Source organism: Vipera berus, assembly GCF_964194415.1.
Source record: "Vipera berus genome assembly, chromosome: 1".
Lineage (NCBI taxonomy): Eukaryota > Metazoa > Chordata > Lepidosauria > Squamata > Viperidae > Vipera > Vipera berus.
Genome location: NC_138202.1, coordinates 179876790 through 179902680, shown reverse-complemented (window position 1 = coordinate 179902680; position 25891 = coordinate 179876790). Strand labels below are relative to the sequence as shown.

At 37.2% G+C, this 25891-nt stretch overlaps 1 protein-coding gene across 1 annotated transcript; it reads left to right on the top strand.

Moving 5' to 3' along the window:
• The first annotated feature begins 39 nt into the window (after positions 1–39).
• On the top strand, positions 40–24350 carry IDH1 (isocitrate dehydrogenase (NADP(+)) 1). Its single transcript, XM_081313419.1, has 10 exons — positions 40–132; positions 1985–2177; positions 7595–7722; positions 11545–11836; positions 12256–12361; positions 16281–16458; positions 17317–17468; positions 20750–20890; positions 21440–21602; positions 22274–24350. Exons 1-10 carry the CDS (start codon positions 80–82, stop codon positions 22365–22367), a joined length of 1500 nt encoding a protein of 499 aa, XP_081169545.1. The 5' UTR covers positions 40–79; the 3' UTR covers positions 22368–24350.
• The last annotated feature ends 1541 nt before the right edge of the window (positions 24351–25891 follow it).

Genomic DNA, 25891 nt, shown 5'->3' with positions numbered 1-25891 from the left:
AAGCAAAGCGGCGGAGGAGGAGCTATTCCAGCCCCATCTGCTCCGGACTCTCGGAGGCAATCCAATTGATGCCGGAGAGATGAACCAAACGCACGCAGGCATTAACCAACGACCCTGCAATCATCGACCGAGGTTTTCAACGCCGTTTAGCTCGAGCGTACAATGCTATGACTGGTAACGCGCGAACGTGTCATCAAGCGTATGCGAGAAAGGGGGGGGGGAACCAATTCTCACCGATTAGCTGGCTTTGTCTGAAGTTTTGCAGCTTCTGAATGCGAACATGCTCTATGTCCAATCATAAAGCAATATTACAGGTAGAAATGACATAAGAACTCGTCGCTGTCAACTCGCATGCGTGTCGAAAGAAGAAGCTCGAGGCAGCCAACAGAGAAAATACATTAATGATGTGCATTTCTCCCTGTCTGAAATACGCCCCCCAGGTGTAGTTTCTTACTGAGAATTAATCCAATAAATTCCTAAACAATACCGTAGTTGCATCAGTTAAGCTGTACAATATCAATGGGATGCAGGGAGCTGTAATTAAGCCCTAATACAATTCTCACAATCATGTGTGAAATTTTATAAGTCAATTACCCACCCAACAGACAGGTCCAATTTGAACTCAAAACTAATTTGGGGCGCTTGAACAATAGGTTTATGGAACAATAGGTTTATGGAATCATGAAAAACTCGCCATTAACACTTCAGAATTATAGGAATAATACCTGATGGTCATTTGACACCTTCAAGGAGTCAATATTCCGCATTGTCTCTTCAGTGTTTGACAATTTTAAGATGTGTGGACTTCAGCTCCCAGAAGTCCACCCAACTTAAAGCTGTCAGGGTTGAGAAACTGCGCTCTCTGCTTTTTCCTGCGGCCTGAATAGAAAGACAACGGAACATAATTTGGAAAGTCTGACATGTCATTCCTTCCCCGTGACATCCCTTCATTCATTTCTTGCTTTCCTGTCTCATACAAATTGGCCAGCAGGCTTGCATGGGGATGAATTAATGACGCTTTGCGGGAGGGAGACCAGCTGTCTGAGTGTAAAGATTTCAGCGTTCTTCTATCTAGAAAAGCAGCCCAAAGTGTCAAAATAAAGCCCAGCCGATTCTCAGTTTGTCCTTGAGAGCTTCTGTTCGCTCACGACCAGTCAGGGTCAAGATCAAAGATCAACGGCAGTCAACCTTCCTGTTTGGACAGCCGGATGAAACCCCAACCACTTCAAGGATCTGAAGTCTGAGCTGTTGTTCTGTTAAACCTTCGGAGGCCGGAGACTCTCTGCGAACTCTTAAACCTGCAATCCCGCACCCATCCGAGGAACTCAGCCCAAGCGATAGGTTACGCTTGCTAGTGGTGGCAAGACAGGCAGAACAAGAAAAAATGCATTTGTGTTCGCGGCAATATCTAGCTTGCTTATTTTTTATTTATTTATTTATTTATTTATTATTTATTTATTTATTTATTTATTTATTTATTATGGGACTTATATGCCGCCCTATCTCCCAGAGGACTCAGGGCGGCTAACAGCAATAAAAAACAACAGTACAAAAGTTAAGAAAAAAATGAAATAACAGCCCCCAATATTAATTACACAGTTAAAAATTAAAACTTTTCAAAAACCCATCATCAATCCAGGTCAGCCTGATGGAAAAAGAAAGTTTTGAGGTCGCGGAACATGATCAAATCACCTTTGTTCTACTCCTCTTCTTTATTCTGTGTGTTCTGTACTTCTCTCCCTCTCCCTCCCCGCTCCCCTCCCCCCATTACAAAGCTTCTCCAGTCATTTCCCTTCTCTGGTTCGTGACAAGCGCGTGGGAAGAGCGCATTGGCGAAGCGGTTTTCCTCATTTTCCCTATTGGGCAGCTGGAGAGTAAAGGAGGGACGAAGTATCGGACCTTCTTGTGGGCGTCACCGAGACTGGGAGGAGGTGTGGCCGAAGCAGACATCCATTTAAACCTGCTCTTTTTTTACCTATTGCAGAGTCTACGCCCCGAGTAAAAACGACAGCGGTACTACAAGCACCAGCAGCAGCAGCTACCCAGCGGTAGAGGTTGACCGTGGCAGTGGGAGCGAGACGAGCAGTGACAACGCAAGCCCTCCTCGTCCTGGGATCTTCCAGTCCTGTTTTTCAAAGTCTCCCAAGTCGTTCAGTGATTCCTATCTGCCCAAAGAGGTGAGTCTCCTCTGTTGCTTCGCCTTGCACTTCTTCGGGATGCATGGATTACTCGGCTCCAAATGGTTAGTAAAAGCAACTAGTCGTGCAGTATCTTAAAGGCTAGCAAGGGTTATTGTGCCGCTGAAGCCACAAATAGCTTAAAAACTAAAATATTATAAGCTTGCACGGCCCCTTTTGCGGTTTTTACTGCAGTTAACTAGTCTGACTGACAATGCAATTTTTTTTAAAAAAAACCGATATGAAAAGCCATTTGTATATACTGTACAAGTCTTTATATTTTTCTGTTTCTTGTTGCTTTTCACTATTGACTCTTTGTCCCCACCCTCAAAATTGTACAAGTCAAAATGGCTGAGAAAGCTTTTCACCTTTTGTTTTATATTGGTTTGGTTAAGTTTGATTACAGACTATTTTCTTTATAGCATATTGTAACAACTGCCTTGCTCCTAGAATAAGAGGGTCAAATGGATACATCTGTCCTTTTTTAGTCTAATCCTGGTTTATGTGTGGGATTGTGGGATAGTTATAATAATATTTGCACAGTTAAATGATTTCAGAAATGTTAAATTCAACATGGTAAAATCAATTTCAGGTTTATTCCTTAATTGACTATCAGTTTGGAAGTCTTTGTGTAAGATAATGGCTTTGTGGTATTATGTGATTGTGGTTTATGTGATTATGGTATTCTGCATTTAGGTTAGTTTGTTAGTAACCAACAATTCCATTACAAGTGTGACCATGAAAATGTGAGATGGAAATGTTCAAAATAATTGGTCCCATTTTTGGCTTGATTGAGATGGTCAGTACCTAGCCACTATCCTAACAAAACCAACATTTTAATTTGAAGTATATTTTGTTTATTAGAATTAATATCCCACTTTATTTTATATAATTCAAGGTGGCATACTTAAGGTTTCTTTCACTGAAGTCCACTAGTTTTACTAAATATATTTAAAGATATAGTTCTGGAAAGAATGGTAGAAAATCCTGGGAAACAAAAGGATCATTTTAGCATGCCTAATTAGCAGCCAGTTATTAAAGGCTCTATAGCCTTTTTCATTTGTTTTGATTTTGCCATGAAGTTATGTTTAGACACATCTAATTTCTGCAGCAAGCTAATGGTGAAATAAATATGTAAAATATCTCTGAGAACTATAATTTTGCATACAGGCATTTTTCTTAGTCTTTCTTTTCTATGATAAGGCCTGTTTAATTATGGATTTCAGAATACCGGTTATTTCAACATTCTGAAACACATCCAATATTATGCAAGCACCCTTCTAATTGCAACACCTTTCCCTTTTTTCAAATCCCTTTCCCAGACATTCACTAAGTCTTAAGGGTGGACATAAGGAAGGAGAAACTATTTTGCAGATGGATGGTATTTTCCCAGGCAAATGAAAATTTATAGAAGTAGTCCTTGACTTATGACCACAATTGAGCCCAAAAATTTCTGTTGCTGTGAGATGGTTGTTAAAATGAATTTTGTCCCATTTCATGACCTTTCTTGCCACAGTTGTTAAATGAATCACAACAGTTAAGTTAGTAACATGATTGTTAAGTGAATCTGGCTTCCTCATTGATTTTGCTTGTCAGAAGGTCACAAGAGGTGATCACATGACTGGGACACTGCAACTGTCATAAATATGATCTAGTTGCCAAGGATCTGAATTTTGGTCACATCCATGCAGATGCTGTAATGGTCGTGTGAAAAATGGTCATAAGTCACTGTTTTTCGGTGCTGTACCTTTCAAACAGTTGAAAGTTGAGCACTAACCATAGTCAGGTTTACATTTTGCAGTAAGCCACTTTATGGTTTATTTGGACTTGATTAAGCAGCTTTGCCCTGAGAGTTATATTTATTTATTTATTTATTTTATTTGTATACCGCCCTTCTCCCGAAGGACTCAGGGTGGTGAACAGGGCAGTACATGTTAAAAGACAAAATACAAAAATTAAAAGAGATTAAACAAAATGCCCACAACTCTTACAATAAGTTAAAACACGTTAAAAATAGGTTAAAACACATTAATAAAACCCAACCCCATCCCATCAGGCCAGGCCAGCTATAGTTAGTTCAACCAGCCAATGTCAAATGAATAATGGATTAATAAAATGCAAATCAGGCTATTGTATATAATGATCATGAGTTACATTTGTACATCAAAATTTTGATGGTTTGGAGGCCATTTCATTATATGATGGAGAAGAGAATTGATCTTGAAAAGATTATGCCAGAATGAATACTTTGCTTTAAAATGACATTTTGTCACAGTTTATCACATTTACAATCTCTGTGTGATAAACTCTGAGTTAAATTTAATAGTGTAATTTAACAGTTTATTGATTTCATGTTCAAAACATCTCTTTCCATAAGGAAAATATTTTTATATCTTTTTAAATATATCTTGCAGCAGTACAATAAGTATTTCTGCTAGTTTGATTATTGTGGAATGTGCTATTCTTATATACTCACATGATTAGACTGTAGCCTGGCCCAAACAGTCTACTATTACTACTGTGTAGTACTACAAAAAATAATTTCAGAGTGGAGCCAACAGCATGTGCTTCTTTCATTGACTTTTGCATATACAGCGTTAGATATCTTATGAAGGTAAAATTGCCAAGTCATGGCTCTTTCGTAACTAACACTCATAAGCAAATACCTGTGTGGATTATCAATTGGCCACAGAACATTTTAAAGCTATGCTTTTTGTTGACTAAGGTCAAGGGGCAGGTAGGAGCGTTTTATTTCCTTGAATATCTTCCTCTGAAGGGTATCATTTTCAGACAATAAATATATAAGGGTCCCTTTAGCAGCCAAACAGATTTTATTAAGGGAAGGAAAACAATGTCCTGGCTATATAAGCAGGTGGCTGGACTGCAAAACTTTAGGCTTTCCCAAACATGCAGAGTACAGTAGTCTCAATCAGGACCAAGCCCTGCATTTTTATTAAATTTATATGCCCCTTTCACAAACGTGACACTCAGTGTCATACAAAACAATCATGAAATCAATTTTAAAAACATTGAAAGTACAAGTACAGAAATTTATTTTTACTATAAAAGGTTAACATCAGGTTATAAACAATGCCGTCTAATCAAATTACCATTTCCTTGCAATCACTAGGCTTTTTGACATAAGCAGGTTTTAAGAGAGTTCCAGAAGGATGGTAGAGATCTCATCTCATAGGGGACAATGTTCCAGAGGGCAGGTGCCATTGCAGAAAAGGCCCATGTCCTAGGAGGTCCCATCAAATGGAACTTCTTCAAAGATGAAGCCTGCAACATACCACTTCTACCCGATCTAATGGGCTGGGCAGATGTAATTGGGTAAAGGTGGTTCCTTAACCCATCCTAATGCCATGAAGGGCTTTAAAGGTTAAAACCAGCACTTTGAAATGGTTGTGAAGCAAACTGATAACGTTGCAGCTCATGAAGCAGGGGTATATAATGTGTATAACGTGTATAACATTAGGGGCATTTTATACCAGCTGAAGCTTCCAGATATTCTTCAAGGGCTGCCTCGTGTATAGCACATTACACTAGCCCATACAGGCGATGACTAGGGCATGAGTGATCATGAGCAGATCATACTTTCAGGGCAGTCAAAAAGGTTTAATAGTACAGTCATTTTTTATAAATAATATAATTCAGCTACTAGGTGGCCTGTAAATAAAGGAACAGTTATTTAGCCCAGAGTTGCTAGGAGTTGGGAGGCATACACAGTGAAATTATCTCTATGATTGGTCAGTCAGATGTTTAGACTGGATCTTGCATTTTTATTCACTTATTGAGTTCTTCCCAAGGACCTGAGCAAATATTATTACTTTTATATATACAAAAATGTAAAATCACAGCTGCCAGTTCTTTAGCTAGTGTTGGCCCTCATATTCAGAGTTCCTCCTAAAAACATATAGGATGTTGTAACATATTGATATAGTATATGAACCAATCCAACCAGAGTGGCCTTTTGTAACTGACAGATGGAAATTTTGTCAATACATATTTTGTAAGTATCATCCAAAATTTTTGGTATGTTATCCAATGTGTCAGTAACCACTGGGGCTACCTTGGTTGATTTATGCCATGATCATTCAACTTCAATTTTCAGATCTTGATGTTTTATATTTTTCTTCAATTCTTTGTCTTCTAGTCTACTGTCCCTTGGTGTTGCCACCTCCTTTATCCATACTTTTTTCTTTTCAACCACAGTTAAATCTGATGTGATATAAGCCAAAACTTTTATCACTTTGTATTTGGGAATTCCATAACATTTTAACCTGCTGATTTTTATTACTTTTCAGCTATGTGTTGCCACCAATTTTTCATTACTGGTACATAAAATTTTTTACAGTTGTTCCAGTGAATCATTTTGGTGACTGTGTTATGTTGTTTATAATCAGTTTTTGTGATCTTCTTGCTCTAGCTGAGTATGTGATCTGGTTTTTTTTTTTTTTTGCTTTTTTGCACAATCTAACTGAATCAATTTGACAGTTTTTTCAGTTCTGACTTTGGTTGCATTAGTTTAAATAGTTTACTGCTGAGCAGCCAAAATCAAGCCTTCAGTTTCTTTTTTTTAATGTTACACTTGTAAGCCATTCCTACATTTTATCTTTATCCACTTTCACCTTGATCTTTTGTAGAAATTGACCATGTAATGCTTTTCCCTGCCAGCATTCAGTTCATGTTTTATTGCAATATTTCAGTATTCATGCTTTTTCCTGTGCATTCATTGAGTTCCAATTTTTAAGTTCCATTCATATTTGTTCTTGGGTATCTTTTTATATAATCAGAGATAACCTCTTCTCAGCTTCAATTCCCAACTTTTGCTTTAACAAGACATTTTTTTCTCTCGCACACAATGGAAGCAATTTGTGTAACCTCATTTTACATGCAACTGCTGTAGATTCCATTTCTGAAACGAATTATCTCAGTTACATCCAGCTGAAATTTAGGGCTGATACATTCATTAACTTTCAGTTAGTTGACTGGACTAGTTTTCATCTTCCCATAATGCATATCCCTACTCTTATTGATCCTGTTAGAGATGTTGTACAAATAGGATCCATTTATAGTTGGAAGTCTCAAATCACAGACTTTCACTGCATAGCTTATTGAAGTAGATTCCTTGTGACTACATTCCATATATCTCCAATAATTTTTGAAGAATAAAATTATTTTGTTCTTTTATATCCCATCATATCATAATTTTATATCTATGTGTATATCTTTCCTTCAAATAAACAAAAAAATTCACAGTTGATATTGTGGGACAGGGGATATAACAAAGCATATAGAACTACAAAACATGTACACTTATACTGAATTAACTTGCTTTAAGTGCAAATTGTGGGCTTGATTAAAAGGTTGAGCTGGAGATAAATCAGACCTTTCTGTGTTTTTTTCCCCATTAGCTTACAATGTCTAAAAAAATTAATGGAGGCTCTGTGGTTGAGATGCAAGGGGATGAAATGACCCGTGTGATTTGGGAACTGATTAAGGAGAAGCTGATCTTTCCCTACGTGGACCTGGATCTTCACAGGTATATCCTCTATACTGTGAGGAAAATGCAGCTTATGTGTATTTTTGTTAAATGTTAGTTCTGTTACTTAAAAAAGTCTGAAGATATATCACTATTTATATTTTGTGTGTATATTTTCAAAATTGCCTCCTTGCTCTTCAATTGCTTCCTTGCTCTTGTGACATTCCATAATCAAACCTTTGCTTTAAAAGTTGAAGGTTTAGGTACACAAACTGGCCTGAAGATAAGAATCTGTTTTCACATTGCCAGCATTCATTCAGACACCGTTGCAAAGCCCAGCTATTTCAAGGCTGTCCTGTGGCTTTAAATTAACCAAATTAACTGAATTTGTTCTTGTGTTTTTTTAATGTGCCATAACCAGCAGAGAAATGTAATAAATTCCATCACTACACTATGAAAAATAGCTACTTAATAAAAGCTATTTTCCCCAGCCCACACATTAGAACAGGGGTCTTCAAACTTGGCCCTTTTATGACTTGTGGACTTCAACTCCCAGAATTCCTCAGCCAGCATGCCTGGCTGAGGAATTCTGGGAGTTGAAGTCCACAAGTCATAAAAGGGCCAAGTTTGAAGACCCTTGCATTAGAAGGTCTGTGGGCATCCTGCCTTTGATCTTCTTAGTTTTTAGATGATTACTGGGGGGGTTTCATCCCTTTGGCCCATGTTTTAATTTTGAGTAGCTCTTCTAAATGTTATTGGTGACTAGTAATAAGGGTTTCTTTGCCTGAATCTTTCCACTTGCACCTAATAGTAACATAGACATATCCTGACAACAGCATTTTTTCTGTCATTACGTTGCCTTCATTCCATCCCAGGCCTTGATTGTGAAAGGTTTAAATTTAATTAAATTATCCATATTGCATTATCATTTTTCCTCTTATTCCCACAAAGTCCAGGGGCAATGAAGGTGTATAAACTCTGTTAAGCTTTGTAACTCATTAACTTAGAAGGAAGTCGGGAAACTGCAATGACTTGAAAACTAAGTACAAAAAACTTAGGTACCACTGACAATGGGGAGAACAGCTTTCATGCTAATATAATTTTCTGTTAATTCAAAGAAGGCTAGATAATACAACTCAACTGTGGAGAGGTGTAAACCTGCATCCTTTCCTTTGGACTCCATTTAGTTCACATATTCCATAAACCTACAGAAGCTACTGTGGCAGAGGTAACATCATGTAGCATTTAATCAGTTGGCTGTTCTATTAGTTGTCAAGGCCATTAAAAGAGCCCCCTTGACAAAAGGATAGCAAGTTCTTTTTAATTGCGTCAGCCATAAATGAAATGTCCTGAAAGCCAGGACATTTTGAACTTTTGCCTACCGTACTTCTCTCATACTTTGTTCCCAGAAGACAAAAGGAAGGTAGATGATCACCTGTTTAACAAGATGTGCTCTTTTGCAAGTGCTGAAGCTGCTAAAATACCACTGGTGTCTGATTTATGTTATATAATGGAGCCTAGACGTATTTGTATTTCTTTTTTGACCTCTTAAAAGGGCAAATATTTTAACCAATCAGACCTGTACAATTTAGGGCAACACATTGGTTTATGTAGAATTTGGTGTATATATTAGTGGTGTTTTCCAGTATTCCTTTCTTGAAATTGTCCATTTACATAAAATTATTGCAGGTTACTTTGTACGGTCCACTAATAAATTTCAGGATTCAAGTGTTTATTTAAATTATTTATTTATTTGTTTATTTATTTATTTATTTATTAAATTTTTATACCGCCCTTCTCCCGAAGGACTCAGGGCGGTGTACAGGGCAATAAATATCAAAATGTAAATACAAAAGTTAAAAAAGAGATTAAAAAGAATTAAATAATTATGCCCAAAAATACAATACTATAAATGTGTTATATGGCCACTCATTTCATAACAGTGATTCCAGGAAGTGTATAAGTATTGAAACATAAACCACACACAGCATACAAGCTGCGACACTCAAGGATAGAACAAATTACTTCAATACAGAAAATGCACATCCACAGCAGCAGGGCTCACCTGACCCTCCTGGCTGAGACACCTGGGAAAACAGCAAGCCCTTCTTCAGTGACTTGCAATAAGCTGACAGGATCAGGAACATTTGGATCTCTGAGAAAAGCCCTGCCACAGAGAAGGCATGACTCTGGTATTTAAGATGATGACATTGTTTCAGGGAAGGGACCTGTCCCCTTTGCTGGTAGAAACAATGGGACAGAGGCAGTCCCAAAAACAGCTTAGCCCTATGCTTTGCAGTTCCAGTCAGCATCTTGAATTGCACCCAGAAGCCATCTGGGAGTAGCCCTCAACTTACACATGTTCATTTAGTAACTATTCTAAGTTAGAACGGCATTGAAAAAGTGACTTAATGACTGATCCTCAAACTTACCATTGTCACAGCAGTGCCACAGTCACATGATCAGAATTTGGGCACTTGGCAACCAGCATGTATGTATGATGGTTGTAGCATCCCCGGGGTCATATGATCATCATTTGTGACCTTCCCAGCTGGCTTCTGATAAAGCCATAAGGGAAGCTTAACAACTGCATGATTCACTCACGAACTGTAGTGATTTGCTTAATCGTGGCAAAAGGTTGTAAAATTGGACATGAGTCAGTTAATTGCCTTACTTAGCCATGGAAATTCTAGTCCCAACTGTGTTCACAAGTCGACTACCCAGTAACTGAGGGTAATAAAAGGTGTCAGAAATTGTCCATCTTGTTGCATTCTGCATCAGCTGTAGTTTTCAGCATTATTCAGAGGCAGCCCCATGTGTTGTAGCATGTGCTTTGGTGTTATTGTTTTAATCAGTTTCAAGATAGCCTGATTCCTTAACAAATCTAGGTTGCTTACAAGTAATAAAAATGAAAGCAAAACTTTTATGCTATGTGAACTGTAGATTAAGACACAGCAGAAAAATAAGTTAACATCCAAAGACAACAGCCTCTGCTTTAAAATACTGTTTGGAATATTTCTAAAACATTTTTCAGTGTTTAAAAATATAACCGGTATAAGATTCTGTGCAATTGTTGAAGTGTACCCAAGAGACAGTCTAGATCTTAAGCAATTTGAATAAATTATCCTTGTTAATAACCCATGAGAGATAATTTCTTTTGCTTTTTTGACTCAGAATCCAAACTATCCTTTTTTCCACTCCACCCCTCTATTATTATACAAGCAATGCATCAAACCCATCTGTCTCTACACCCTGTCCCGCTTCAACTTGCTGTAAGAGTATTAAAATTACTGGTTCTACTGAGTAATTCTGCATTATTCTCTCAAATCAGTCTGAAGTTTGGAGATAAAGGCAGTAGATAAGACTGCATATTTTTTGTTAAGATATTGCTCTACTTTGAGTCCAACTTGCAGTACAAACACAATAAAGTCCCTTTGAAGGGCTGTTGGATACCACTGAAATATTGTCTTTCAGTAATTATGAGTTGCCCATAAAGTCACTAGGAGTCCAGGTTGTCTTGATTCACCTAGTAGATCGAACATCAGCTTTTCTTTCCCAGAAACAACTCCAGCTCTTTCTCTCTCTTTCAGCTTCCTCTGGCAGCCTTTGCTATGGAACTGATTTATCAAAGCTGTTTTAAAATGTTTGGAAAAGGAAGACATTCTCTTTTGGCATTAGCTTTTGGAATTTGGATAGGCTTACTAACGCACTGCCTTCCCTGGACTTAAATCTCAGATTTCTCCATGGATATTAGTGGCCAGATTTGCCTCCTTTCCAGGGATGCTTCAAAAACAGTTTCTTAGTATGGTGTAAATCTGGGAGATGGAACCATGAATAAATGAAGTGATTATGTGGTCATTTATTGGGGACTTTTCTTTACAGCTATGATTTGGGCATTGAAAATCGTGATGCAACAGATGACATGGTTACAGTGGAAGCTGCTAAAGCTATAAAGAAGTACAATGTAGGAATCAAGTGTGCCACAATCACCCCTGATGAGAAGCGGGTAGAAGAGTTCAAGCTAAAACAGATGTGGAAATCACCTAATGGAACCATTCGAAACATTTTGGGGGGCACTGTCTTCAGGGAAGCCATTATCTGCAAAAACATCCCCCGATTAGTGTCTGGATGGACAAAACCTATTATTATTGGCCGCCATGCTTATGGTGACCAAGTGAGTATCCTGAACAATATTTTACGTTTATCCTTTAACTTGCATGACTTCTTACCACCATTAAAAATCTTGACTAGAGAATACACATGGTGGGGAGCAAAATGCAATCAGGTTTACAGCACTATACGAATTGTTATAAAACATGCATGTAATAGCATTTAGGTTAGAAAGATGAGTAGCAAACTGCAGGTTTTGCTAGGAATTAAAATAGTTTGAGCCCTCTTTCAAAACGGCACTGAAGTTGCCAGTTTCACTATAAGAAGCCATTCAAGGAGTTTTCTTCTTTCCCACAGCTGCAGGGCACAGCAATAGAAATTGTTTCCAAATAGATATGGTATATTATTATATACCATATTATAGATATGGTATTATGACAGAACATTTGATCAAAACTGGCACTCTTGTTTTTTGTTTCATAGTACAGAGCTACAGATTTTGTGGTTCCTGGCCCTGGAAAAGTAGAGATGACATACACACCAGCGGATGGAGGCAAACCTGTAACTTACTTGGTACATAATTTTGAAAGTAGGTATTTTGAATTAAAGTGTTGATCAAAAAAATAGCTGTCTGTGGAAAATTGGTGAAGGCTATAAGAAATGATAGCAAACTAATCAGTTATCTTCCTGTAAGCTTTTGTATGAATTAGATAATTGGCACTTCAGGATCAAACTATTAAATAATGGAAAAAGTTGGGTCCATCATCAAGATATTAGCAACTGGAATCCATTACACCTAAGCCTCCATTAAGTGCTATTTACCCAATTTCCAAGCCACTAATCTGGAAATGAAAATGTAGAGGGACTAATAACAATATGGTATGGCTTTGGAACTGACCACCAGTCTGCTGGGTAGATGAGAAATCTAATTGTTGCCTTCTCATAAAATCAGTGCTTGGTGATCAGCGTAAGACATGTGCAGAAAAAAAATTCCTAGATTTTTTAACAGATTCTGCTATCACTATTGCTTCTCTTATCCTTTTCACCATCCCCACCCCTTTTTTCAGTAGAAAAAACAGTTGAAAATTAGAGTGATCTAAGATTGCTTTAATGTTGCACAAAGCTATAAAATTGACTTGTGAAACCTGTTGGAACAGTGGTTGTGAAAGCTATTGCATTTAAATCTGCCTTACTTTATAGAAGTCATGCAGAGTCTTCTGGAGTGGATAGCCATACCAAATCTAATAAATATAAATATAGCTTGAAATTCTACAATTCATATACAATTCTGCAATAGCTATGCTTAAAAAAAGAAAAGAGAAGCAAATACTGAAGTCTTCTAATGTATGCTTGGTAAAGGATATCTTCACAGGCTTTCCAGGTGCTTTTAAAAGAGTCTTCCACAATATATCTTCTAGTGTATGGGACTACAATTCCCATAATTCTGAACAAGCCTGATCTCGGATTGGAAATAGTGAAAGCTGTCTTTAAAATACAGTAAAAATAGTTTGATTGGGAAAGGTTGCTTTAGAGACAAATCTGGAAAATGCTTATGGTAAGGTAAAGGTAAAGGTTCCCCCGCACATGCGTGCTAGTCGTTTCCGTGGTCATGTGGCCAGCATGACTAGACACCAAAGGCGCATGGAACGCTGTTACCTTCCCACCATAGTGGTCCCTATTTTTCTACTTGCATTTTTACATGCTTTCGAACTGCTAGGTTGGCAGAAGCTGGGATGAGTAACAGGCGCTCACTGTGTTAAGCAGCACTCAGGATTCGACCCGCCAAACTGCCGACCATCTGATCGACAAGCTCAGCGTCCTAACCCACTGAGCCACAAACAGATTCTTCATAATCAGGTTCTTTTGAAATGTTGAAATAAGGAATCTCTGAGGTGAGAGAGGTATATTTCTACAGAAACAGGTCAAAAATGGAGCAAGGGCATTATAGGAAGAAATACAAAGGTAACCTTGAGATCCCTTACATCTGACATTTTACATACTTTATGGAAAGTGTTATCATATCTTATGCCTGAATTACAAAAGTCTTAGTAATAGGTTATGCAGCTTAGAAGGATAACAACCTGGATAACAGACAGTATTCTTGTAATATCCAAGGAATTTCTGTGTCTCCCATTTCTGAATCCCCTCTCCGAATTACAGTTTTGGCCAGTGTTGGGCATGGATAACATAATACTGACTTACTTAGTTGAATATTGTACTTTAGGAGAAGACTTCCAACATTCAGGGGGACTTATCATATTACAAAGGTGATATATGTATAGTAGTAATAATAGCTTGAGAAATCTTGTTTGAAGACAGTTTGAAGGCTTACACTCACCTATCCATAACATTGTGACTAGATTCCTTATTTTTATTGATGATGACCGAGAGCATTTTAGGTTGTGAAAGATACTAGATTCTTTATATAATTGCCTTGTTGCATTTCGGTCTTTATATAAATAAGGCACTTCATTTATATAGGCTGTGAACCAAATTCCTTTCATGTTTTCTTTATATTTTTCCCTTAATCGGTAGACATACGTTTCATATCTCTGCAACTTAAAATATGCATTAAGAAATAAAGAACAACTGATGTTTATGGTACAGCCAATAAAATTGCTATAGTATGTATACTGTTTTACATTGGAGCCATGAATAACAGTTGCATGCTGTGTGCCAACTTGTACTGAGTAACAAGTACAGGCTGGTGCGTGGCTGAAGACTCCAGGCATACTATATTTTGTATTTCATTCCCAGCTAATGTAACTACATGCTTCTCAACTTGGCAATTAGAAGCCATCCATAATTTTAACAGCTTCCAGGTAGTAATTCCTAATAGTTTCTAATAGTACTCCTGTACAATAGACCAGTGTTATTACTGATAGTTATTTTGCTACCATTGCTATGTTAATGTTCCTTTCTGGGTTTTTACCTTTGGATTTTGCTATTTTTATGAAGATTTTGGAGAGTTTTTTTCTTTGTAGATGATATTTACTAATTTTATTTCATTGTAATTTAATTAAAAATTAGAATAAAAACTAATACAAACTGAAAAATATAAGATGCAGAAAAAAGGAAAATAGAGAAATAGAAAAGAAAAAAAGAAAAAAGAGTGTGGGACAGAAACTTCCCATCTTCATTACAAGTACATGTAATTCTCGACACAACCATAATTGGGATCAGAATATCGCTAAGCGATGCACTCACTAAGCGAGTTATGTGACTGGACCTGATTTTATGAACACTTTTACCATAGTTGTTAAGCAAATCACATGGTTGTTAAATGAATCATGTGGTCATTAAGCTAAACCAGCTTCCCTAATTTGCTTCTTGGAAGCCATCTGACCACAAGATGCTGCAACTATTGTAACTGTATGAATAAGTCCAATATAGGTTTATCGCGCCAAACAGGAATTGGTTCATGAATACAGTAAGCCTTTTTTTAAACTGATATTCCTGGCTTAGTGTGTGATTTGTTCTGCATAATTTAGAAACCGGTTTTTCCTCAACATGGGTCTGCCTTTCTTCATATTAGTTATAATTCTGCTCAGTAGTGGCATATTCCTTTTGAGAGTTCAACAGGCTTCAAATTACCAAAACAAATGTGGTTTCAGATGTACTTCATCGTAATTTGCTACACATTTAGAGGAAATGAGTGGCCCGTTTTTTTCTTGGCAGCAAACTTTAGCCAATTAAAAAGATTGCATATGACAAGCAAGCGAGTTCTAATTTCTGCACTTTTTGTTTTATTCACTCTGACTTGGAATCATGGATATGAAGGGAGGCGCAGTAACCGATCGGCTTAATGACACTGGAGATGGTCTCTGATCCAGTGATTTGAGTCCTAGCACTGTGTGTCGGGGTGAGCTCCCATCACTCAACTCAGCTTCTGTCCACCTAACAATTTGAAAACATGTTCTATAGAAGTAGATAAACAGATACTACATCGGTGGGGAGACGAGTTGGTGTTCCATGTAGGCAGTCAGATTCCGGCCAGCTCTGAACCTTCCCAGTTGTGGCACCCATTTATAAGGTGGCTCCGGGAAAGGAGAGGAGCCTTGGATAACATTGCAGGAAGAGCCACTCATCTTTCTTTCTGGTGCGAAGCCAGTTCAGCCTTCTGTGGCGCACTTTGGGAAGCATGCGAGCATGTCCTACAACAGAGCTGGTAAATTAGCAACCAAGCTACTATTATACAATACAGTATGCTTTCCTGACTAATGTAATAATGCGTACAGTAATAATGAATATGAACATCAGTGAGCAACTTGGTATTACATGTAGTAAAGAGTCTTGTTGCTTCTTTTTGGAGCCTTACAGCTACATGACACACAAAAAAATTCATCTATGATAGCTAATGTACATTAGACTAGTGACATAAATTGGTTATCATTCAACCCTTGAAAATACTGTTCATGTGAAAGAAAAAAGTCTTGTGCTTTTAGTAAGCAAAAATTTGGTTACATTCTCTTCCTCTTCACTTTGTGCTTCTCTTTTTGGTGATGTAGGCTGCGGAGGTGTGGCTCTGGGGATGTATAACCTTGACCAATCCATCAAGGACTTTGCCCACAGTTCTTTTCAGATGGCATTGTCTAAAGCCTGGCCTCTTTACATGAGCACCAAAAACACCATTTTGAAAAAATATGATGGTCGTTTTAAGGATATCTTTCAGGACATCTACGACAAGTAATAATAATTTACTATATATTTTCACTTGCAGGGATACCTCTTAGAAAAATTCTACTATTTTATGTAAGCTTTCATAGTGGATTATTAATTCCTGAGTCTGAAACTTTATTCTCCAAAGCTTTTTAAAAATGTTTTCAAAATTTCATGCAGAAGATATTGAACTGATTATGCATATTAAACTGTGAACAGAAGAGGATTATGAATATAAAATTAAGAAGACTGTTTTTGGGGGACTGCTCATAAGCAAACTCATTTTTTTTTAAAAAAAATCCTCTATGCTATAGATACATGGGTGCCTAAACTCTCCCATTTAGTTCCCTGATTGCACACAAACGCACATATAAATATAATTTATTTGCTTCCCTCTATATGGCAGTTCCTTTATTCCAAGTGTCCCCTTTTCCTCCAGAAAGCTGGCTGTGCTTGATATTTGCAAATCAGGATATTTTCTATAAGTATTTCTACAACCTGCGCTCAGTGGCAATAATGGGTAAATATTCATATTAATGTTTATGTGCTTTTAAAATTAAACTGTTGAATTAAGAAAGATGGGCAGCAAAGTTGATAGCAGAATATTTGCTGCTGTGCATGAGTGGTTCACAAAGTTTGTGAATTAAACTAACTTGTTTTTTCCAATCTGTCCTTAGTTGCTTAAAACAACTCTCACTATATTGGAAAACAGAAAACATAAAATGCCCACCTCCCAGATGACATTAAATACAAAAAGAAAATGTTGTAGTGAAAGGATTTAAAGTTCCTCTCTTACTTTCTCTTTATGGAAAGATTTTCGAAAGTATGAGATATACCAGACCTCTGACAAACAACAGATAACATTCAGTTTTCTTTCCCCTCCAGAGAGTACAAGACAAAGTTTGAGGCCAAAAACATCTGGTATGAGCATCGACTGATTGATGACATGGTGGCTCAAGCTCTAAAGTCTGAGGGAGGATTTATCTGGGCATGCAAGAACTATGATGGTGATGTGCAATCTGACTCAGTTGCCCAAGGTATGTTTAATGCCTCTAAGTTTGTAGAAGTGTTTTGGTAGCATGATAACCAGCCAGCCAGATCTATAGTTTTGCACAAAGTAACTACAAATATAACTATTACTACTACTACTACTACTACAATAATAAGTTGGAAGTGACCTTGGAGGTCATCTAGTCCAACCCCCTGCTCAGGCAGGAAACCCTATACCATTTCAGACAAATGGCTATCCAGTCTCTTCTTAAAAACCTCCAGTGTTGGAGCATTCACAGCTTCTGGAGCCAGGTTGTTCCACTGATTGTTCTGTCAGGAAATTTCTCCTTAGTTCTGGGTTGCTTCTCTCTTTGGTTAGTTTCCATCCATTGGTTCTTATCTTGCCTTCATGTGCTTTGGAGAATAGCTTGACTCCTTCTTCTTTGTGGCAGCCCCTGAGATATTGGAACACTGCTATCATGTCACCCCTCGTCCTTCTCTTCATTAGACTAAACATACCCAATTCCAGCAACCGTTCCTTGTATGTTTTAGCCTCCAGTCTCCTAATCATCTTTGTTGCTCTTCTCTGTACTCTTTCTAGAGTGTAAACATCTTTTTTACATTGCGGTAACCAAAACTGGATGCCATATTCCAAGTGTGGCCTTATCAAGGCATTGTAAAGTGGTATTAACATTTCATGTGATCTTGATTCTATTCCTCTGTTAATGCAGCCTAGCACTGTATTGGCTTTTTTGGCAGCTGCAATACACTGCTGGCTCATATTTAAGTGACTGTCCACTAGGACTCCAAGATCCTGGTGCTACTTTTGCTGCTTTTGAGCAAGGTACCAGCTATACTATACCTGTACATTTGTTTTTTCTTGCCTAAATGTAGAACCTTACTTTTTTCCACCATTGAATTTCATTTTGTTAGATAGCACTCAATGTTCAAGTCTGTCAAGATCCTTCTGTATCTTAAGCCTGTCTTCTGGAGTGTTGGCTATTCCTGCCAGCTTGTTGTCGTCTGCAAATTTGATGAGTTCCCCATCTATCCCCTCACCCAAATCATTGAAGATGTTGAAGAGCATGGGGCCCAGAACAGAGCCAGAACACACTTCCCTCCATGTAGATGCAGTTCCATTGAGGACCACACACTGAGTATGGCTGGTTAGCCAGCTACGAATCCATCTGGTGGTGATGCTGTCTAACCCACATTTTTCTGTCTTATCAAGTAGTAGGTTACGGTCTACTTTATCAAATGCCTTACTGAAGTCCAAGTAAATTATATCCATAGCATTCCTCTGGTCCACTAATTTTGTCACCTGGTCAAAGAATGCAATAAGAGTTGACTGGCATGATCTGTTTTTAAAAACCTATGTTGGCTTTTGGCAATGACTTTGTTTGCCTCTTGGTGTTTGCTGATTCGTTGCTTGATTATCTTTTCCAAGATCTTCCCAGGTATTGAGGTCATACCTCCTGCTGTTTTTCATTTTTAAATTACATGAAATGTAGACTCCTTCAATCCAAAGTTCACTCCTGATATCAACATGGGTATGTCCATGTAATTGTCTTGAAGTTAGCTGCTGTCATTATGTAGAATGCTTTTTTCAGCTTTCTTATCTAGCCTATAACCTTAGGATTTGTATCCAAGGAATAATCAGGCGCTCTTTTGTTTATCTTTCTCAAGATCAGCTAGGTTTGATTAGGTAGTGCCAACTTCTGGAAATTTAAATTACATAGAAAAGCAAATAGATTACAAGCACTAGCAAACAGGTGATGTAGATTATCATCATCCAACCTAGGCAATGGTGCTGAACTACAGTATACTCCAGAACTTCAATTATCTTACTCAAATTTGTAAAAGGATGCAAGGTAATACTGCACTTTTAGGTGCTCTTACCAACAGTATAATTCCAAATACAGGTAGACCTCGATGTACGATCACAATTGAGCCCAAAGGTTCTGTTGCTAAGAGAGACAGTTGTTAAGTGAATTTAATTGACCCATTTTACAACCTTTCTTGTCAAGGCTGTTAAGTGAATCACAGTGATTCGTTAAATTAGTAACACGGTTATTAAGTGAATCTCTTTGCTTGTCAGAAGGTTGCAAAAGCTAATCACATGATTCCAGGACACTGCAACCGTCATGTGTCAGTTGCCAAGCATTTGAGTTTTAATCACATGACCATGAGTGTGGCCACAATCTGAAAACAACTCTTAACACCGCACAGTACTTGAATAAGATGGTTTGGATAAGATCAGCATAGATTGTAGGGGTGATACTGAAATATAATTTTATATTATTTTACTTGTGTATATATTATATTTTACTCCAATTTCATTTTAAATTGTTTTTATAGGATTTTATTAACATATGTTTGGAACTCTATTTTGATATGGGTTATGGGCTAATCAATAAACTAATTATTATAAATGAAAACTCTCATAAGTCACTTTTTTCAATGCTGTCACTAAATGAACTGTTGTAAGTCAAGGACTACCTATACATCACTGTTAAGGAGCTAACCTGGTTTGAAAAGGGAAGGAATGGCTATATGTAGCTCGTTAGAGTTCATTGTTGCAAAATTACTGGGCAACCATATGACTTTCTTAATATTGGCCATTAAAATGATACAATTAACATATTCAGGAAGTTTACAGAAAGGAGCTTTGTATATAATTTATTAGTAGTTTCAGTTCATAATTATACTTTTATCATTGTTCTTTTTTGAGAATATAAATACTGAAAATTCAGTGTTTGGTCTACATCACCTCTTCCCTAATACTGCTGATGTTCTTTTGGATTTGTTAATGTCTGAAGCCTGGTTTACATGCTACATTTTCCAAGTGAAGTTAAGACAACTTGCTTTGGGGATAACACATAATTAACATGTGATAATATATTTACTCATTTTTCTGCAAAGGCATGTTTCTCTTTATAAAATTTATAGACAATTTCTGTTTGAATCAAACCAGGTATAGCGCAACACACTTTTTTTTAGCCTTGAATTGGAAAATTGTACATCTCAACCAGCCTGTACTAAACTAAATGTAAAATAAAAAAGATTAATGATAATTTAAAAAATCCTTAAGAATGAAATTGGAAAAAAGTTCGCTTTCCATTTGATAGCAAGATCAGCTATTAGTAATGCCAGATAATCATATTTTTTTTCAGATTGGTAGTCCCCCTAGCATTTTAGATAAAATAAGTAGTCAGGTTAGTTGGATTTGCTCGGGTCTGCTTCTTAATGCTGCTGCAGTCAAGAGTTGCCAAACAAGGAGTGATACATTTTCAAATACACCAATTGCCTAGTTCATTCTCCTGTCTAGGTTATGGATCCTTGGGGATGATGACAAGTGTCCTGATATGCCCAGATGGCAAAACTGTTGAGGCTGAAGCTGCTCATGGCACAGTGACTCGTCACTATCGCTTGCATCAGAAAGGCCAAGAAACCTCTACTAATCCCATAGGTAAGTGGGTTCCACCATCCCCAGTCTAACCTAGATAGGGTCTTAAATGAATGTCACAGCATAGCTCAAATGAACCCTTGAAATCATAAAGATCTATCAGCAAAAGGCACTGACTTGGAATTAACCCTATGGGCCTATCGGTTTACAGGAAAAAAATGTGGAATGTTTGCATTGTGTATGTGACTATTGCTACATCATTTATGGTGTTAAACTGAAACTTGCTTCCAGGAATGAAACTGTGATGACCAGTCTCTAATTAATTAACTGGTGTTAGTCTTATGAACACTATTCAAGGGAAGAGATTCCGAGTATGGGAAGTAGGAGAATTTGTATAACCTCTGTGGCTATGTAACCACAGGTTACTCTCTAAAATCTGCTTGAGAATAAAGTGGAATTATTTCAGTGAATGTTATCAGTAGTCATACTGAACAATCAATATAGATAGTTGGGTTATCTTTTAGACTGAGCATGGGGGAAAAATAATGCAGGCAATACAGATGTCTAGTTGAACAATGATGTTAATTGAGTTCTCTCTTCCCATCATCCTAGCATCCATCTTTGCCTGGACCAGAGGACTAGCTCATAGAGCAAAATTAGATAACAACCAAGAACTCCAGAATTTTGCTTCAGCCTTGGAGGATGTCTGCGTAGAGACAATCGAAGCTGGTTTCATGACAAAAGACTTGTCTGCTTGCATTAAAGGGCTGCCTAAGTAAGTGATCTGTTTCAAAGAAATACCAGAATATTTAAAATGTTTTAAAATTTATTTAGTTATTTAATGAATGTATAGGCTACCCATCTCACCTAAATGATTCTGGATGGCTAAAATGTCCTAGCTGCTTCTGGGAAATTTTTAATAAATACATTAATAATAAAAATCAAATCAAAAATCATTTTAAATATTGGAGACAGAACTAGTTTTTTTTTAAATGTAAGACAATGTACCTATTGGTTACAGGTTGCCCTCAACGTATGATGATTGAACCCAAAATTTCTGTTGCTAAGTGAGAGTTAAAGGAGTTTTGATCCATTTTATAACCTTTCTTGCCACACTTGTTAAGTGAATTGCTGTTAACATGGCTGTTAAGTGAATCTGGTTTCCCCATTCACTTTGTCAGGTCACAAAAGGTGATCACATAACCCCAGGCACTGCAACCTTCATAATTATAAGTCAGTTTCCAAGCATCTGAAGTTTGGTCACATGACCACGGGGGATGCTGCAAGTCATGTGAAAAAAGGTCATAAGTCACTTTTTTCAGGGCTGTTGTAACTCTGAACAGTCACTAAACAAATTTAAGGACTACCTGTGTAAAAAATAGATACATTAGAGCACTTCTTATACTCTTGAATTTACACTATTGTTTTGCTTTGTTTTAATCACAGTGTGAAGCGCTCTGATTATTTGAACACGTTTGAATTCATGGATAAACTTGCTGAAAACTTGAAGACAAAATTATCTTCTCAGCCAAGATTGTAAGAGCACAGCTTGAAGTATTTGCTCTGGAAAGACAACTATCTCATGGATGGATAGATGACTATATACATACATAAAAAATAAGGGTAGCACTTCAAAAAGAAATCAACCTAAATGTAATGATCAAACTCTCCCACTCTCTAGCTTTCGGTAATGTTAAGAGAAGAGGAAGGGCAGAACTGATGTTCATCTCTATGGAAAATAGTTTTTTCCTGGTCAGCCAGAACCCCTAGAGGAATTAATATTTGTCGAAGGGGAAGGGACTCTAAATTAAGTCATTTTTAAGAATTTTACTTTCTAACTCCTCATTACATTATATACAGAATGCAGAAGATCCATCCTTTGACAAATCATTTTAATGAAATTGAAAAATACGATCCAGCTTGATATGGACAATGTTATAAGAGGATTTTAATTACTTGTGGTGGGGAGGAAGGGAAAAATGTTTTACAGGAAGCTTTACTATGACATAGTCTTGTACACAATACAGGCGTAAACAGTCCTTGAATTTCCTTACTTCTGGAAGCCGACTAAAGAGAAGGAAAAAGTGCTTTCTGCTTACACATGTAGCTTACAATGAAGCATTTCAAACTAACTTGTCACCCAATTTGGATCAGCGGTAACATTGGTTTTTAAAGCAGGAAATAAACATTAATACTCATCCTTGTGTCCTTTGATCTGTGAATTGTAACTTAAAATTCAGCAACTTGTAAATTTATTCTGCCACTTGAAAGGATATAGAATGTTCAGTCTAACCCAGTGCACAACAGACTAAGATCCAGCTCTTGTATAAGAGGGCAAGAGTGCCATCTTGATATGTAAGTACCGATATGAGCATCTCTAGTCCCCTTAAGAACCTGGAAAAAAATGGAAGTGCAGATTGCACTGTATCACTGTTCGACCTGTGACAGAACTGAAAAGCCAATGTGCATTTTCACGCTAAAGTGTACACAACCATCATCACAGAACAACCATTAATGGAAGGCAAAATACCAAAGTGGGAACATAGTTTCCAGTCTCCAGGATGCTCAATTCAAGTTTACCTTTTTTCCCTGTGCAGCAGTTCCCATTTTCAACCAAGCACAGAATTTTAATCATCTTCTATTTTAAAAAAATATTTGATAGAAATCGTATATAGGCAACAGATTTGATTGGCTCCATTTTAACCAGAAAATTTATCATGTTGTACATGCCACATCAGAAATAGAAAAGGATTAGGTAAACCAGGTAAAAAGTTTGCATACAAGAATCTAAAATAAACTATTCTGTTTTGAATTCTTGGGAACTATTTTCAAAGAAGAGTACAATGTTAAATGATTGTGGGGTGGAGGAGGGAAGAGTGTTACTCAAGTACTTTGTGACACACCATATACCCATTTAATTTTAAAAAATTAGGAAACATAGTAATACGTAGGGATAAGCCTTTGCAAAAAGTGCAGTTTTTAAGACTTCACTGAGTTTATACTTACCTTGAAGTGTGTCTACCATTTCATGGCCTATTCATTGATGGAAATATCACATTAACTTATTTTAACATCTTGAAAAATGTGGTAGAATTGTGTTTGCCTGCCCCCACAACAAATTCTGAAGAAGTAGATCTAGATTTGAAGTGGAACACATTTTAACATTCCCCTCACTGGGGGAAAACTGTTACTACTTTCTCCTCATGCAATATTTCTGTTAAAAAAAAACCAACTTCCTTCCAAAAAAAAATAAAGCTGTGCTGATTATATATTCAAGGTTTTGAAATACAGTGGAATCTAAACTATAGTATCCTTACTTTGAGAACTAAGATAAGATTCATTTGAATATTAAAATACCATTTACAATTCTACCTATTTAAGAAGTAAACAATTTTATACCAATTACTGAAACATTATTCCAAACTGAATACATTAATCTGTTACACAACAAAATAACTCTTCTCCATAAAGTATTTTTTTCCATTTTTTTCTTACAGTTTTCTACATGAACATTTATTTAATGGATTTTTTTTCATTTTATATCTTAGGCCAAAATCAGTAAAGTTGTGATTACATGAAATCTGCTTTCCAACCAAAATGAATGTCTTGACTTTGTCTTGTTTTCCTATACAGTATAAAGATTTAAAGGCACATTTTTGTTGCAGTAAATAATAATCATAATACAGAAGACATGTAAGAAGATAGAATACCTGATTTGGGGTTTTCTTGTTATTTTGACATTTTACCAAGCTTACATATAGGTCTTCCAATACATCTTAATAAATCTGATGTAATTCAACAGACCTGTCCTCGAGCCAGACATCCTAGAATGTGAAGTGAAGTGGGCCTTAGAAAAGCTGAGCAACAACAAAGCTAGTGGACGTGACAGTATTCCAGCTGAGCTATTCAAAATCTTAAAAGATGATGCAGTAAAAGTGCTACACTCAATTTGCCAGCAAATTTGGAGAACTCAACAGTGGCCACAGGATTGGAAAAGATCAGTTTACATTCCAATTCCAAAGAAAGGCAGTGCCAAAGAATGTTTAAACTATCGCACCATTGCACTCATTTCTCATGCTAGTAAAGTTAAGCTTAAAATCCTACAAGCTAGACTCCAGCAGTATGTGGATCGAGAACTACCAGAAGTACAGGCAGGATTTTGAAGAGGCAGAGGAACTATAGATCAAATTGCCAACATACGCTGGATCGTGGAGAAAGCTAGAGTTCCAGAAAAACATCTGCTTCATTGACTATGCTAAAGCCTGATTGTGTGGATCATAACAAACTGTGGCGAGATTGGAGTACCAGACCATCTTATTTGTCTCTTGAGAAACCTATATGCGGGCCAAGAAGCAACAGTGAGAACTGGACACGGAACCACTGATTGGTTCAAAATTGGGAAAGGAGTCCAGCAAGGCTGTATACTGTCGCCCTGCCTATTTAACTTATATGCAGAGCACATCATGAGAAAGGCAGGGCTAGATGAATCAAAAGTTGGAATTAAGATTGCCGGAAGAAATATCAACAACCTAAGATATGCAGATGATACCACTCTAATGGCAGAAAGTGAAGAAGAACTAAAGAGTCTCTTGTTGCGGGTGAAGGAGAGTGCAAAAGTTGGGTTGAAACTTAACATTAAGAAAACCAAGATCATGGCATCCAGCCCTCTCAATTCCTGGCAAATAGATGGGGAAGAAATGGAGGTAGTGACATTTTATTTTCCTAGGCTCCAAGATCACTGCAGATGGGGACTGTAGCCAAGAAATTAAGACGCTTGCTCCTCGGGAGGAAAGCCATGACAAATCTAGACAGCACACTCAAAAGCAGAGACATCACCCTGTCAACAAAAGTGCATATAGTCAAGGCTATGGTCTTCCCAGTTGCAATGTATGGCAGTGAAAGCTGGACCATAAAAAAGGCTGAGCACCAAAGAATTGAGGCCTTTGAACTATGGTGCAGGAGAAGACTCCTGCGAGTCCCTTGGACTGCAAGGCGATCAAACCGGTCAGTCCTAGAGGAGATCAACCCTGACTGCTCTTTAGAAGGCCAGATCCTGAAGCTAAA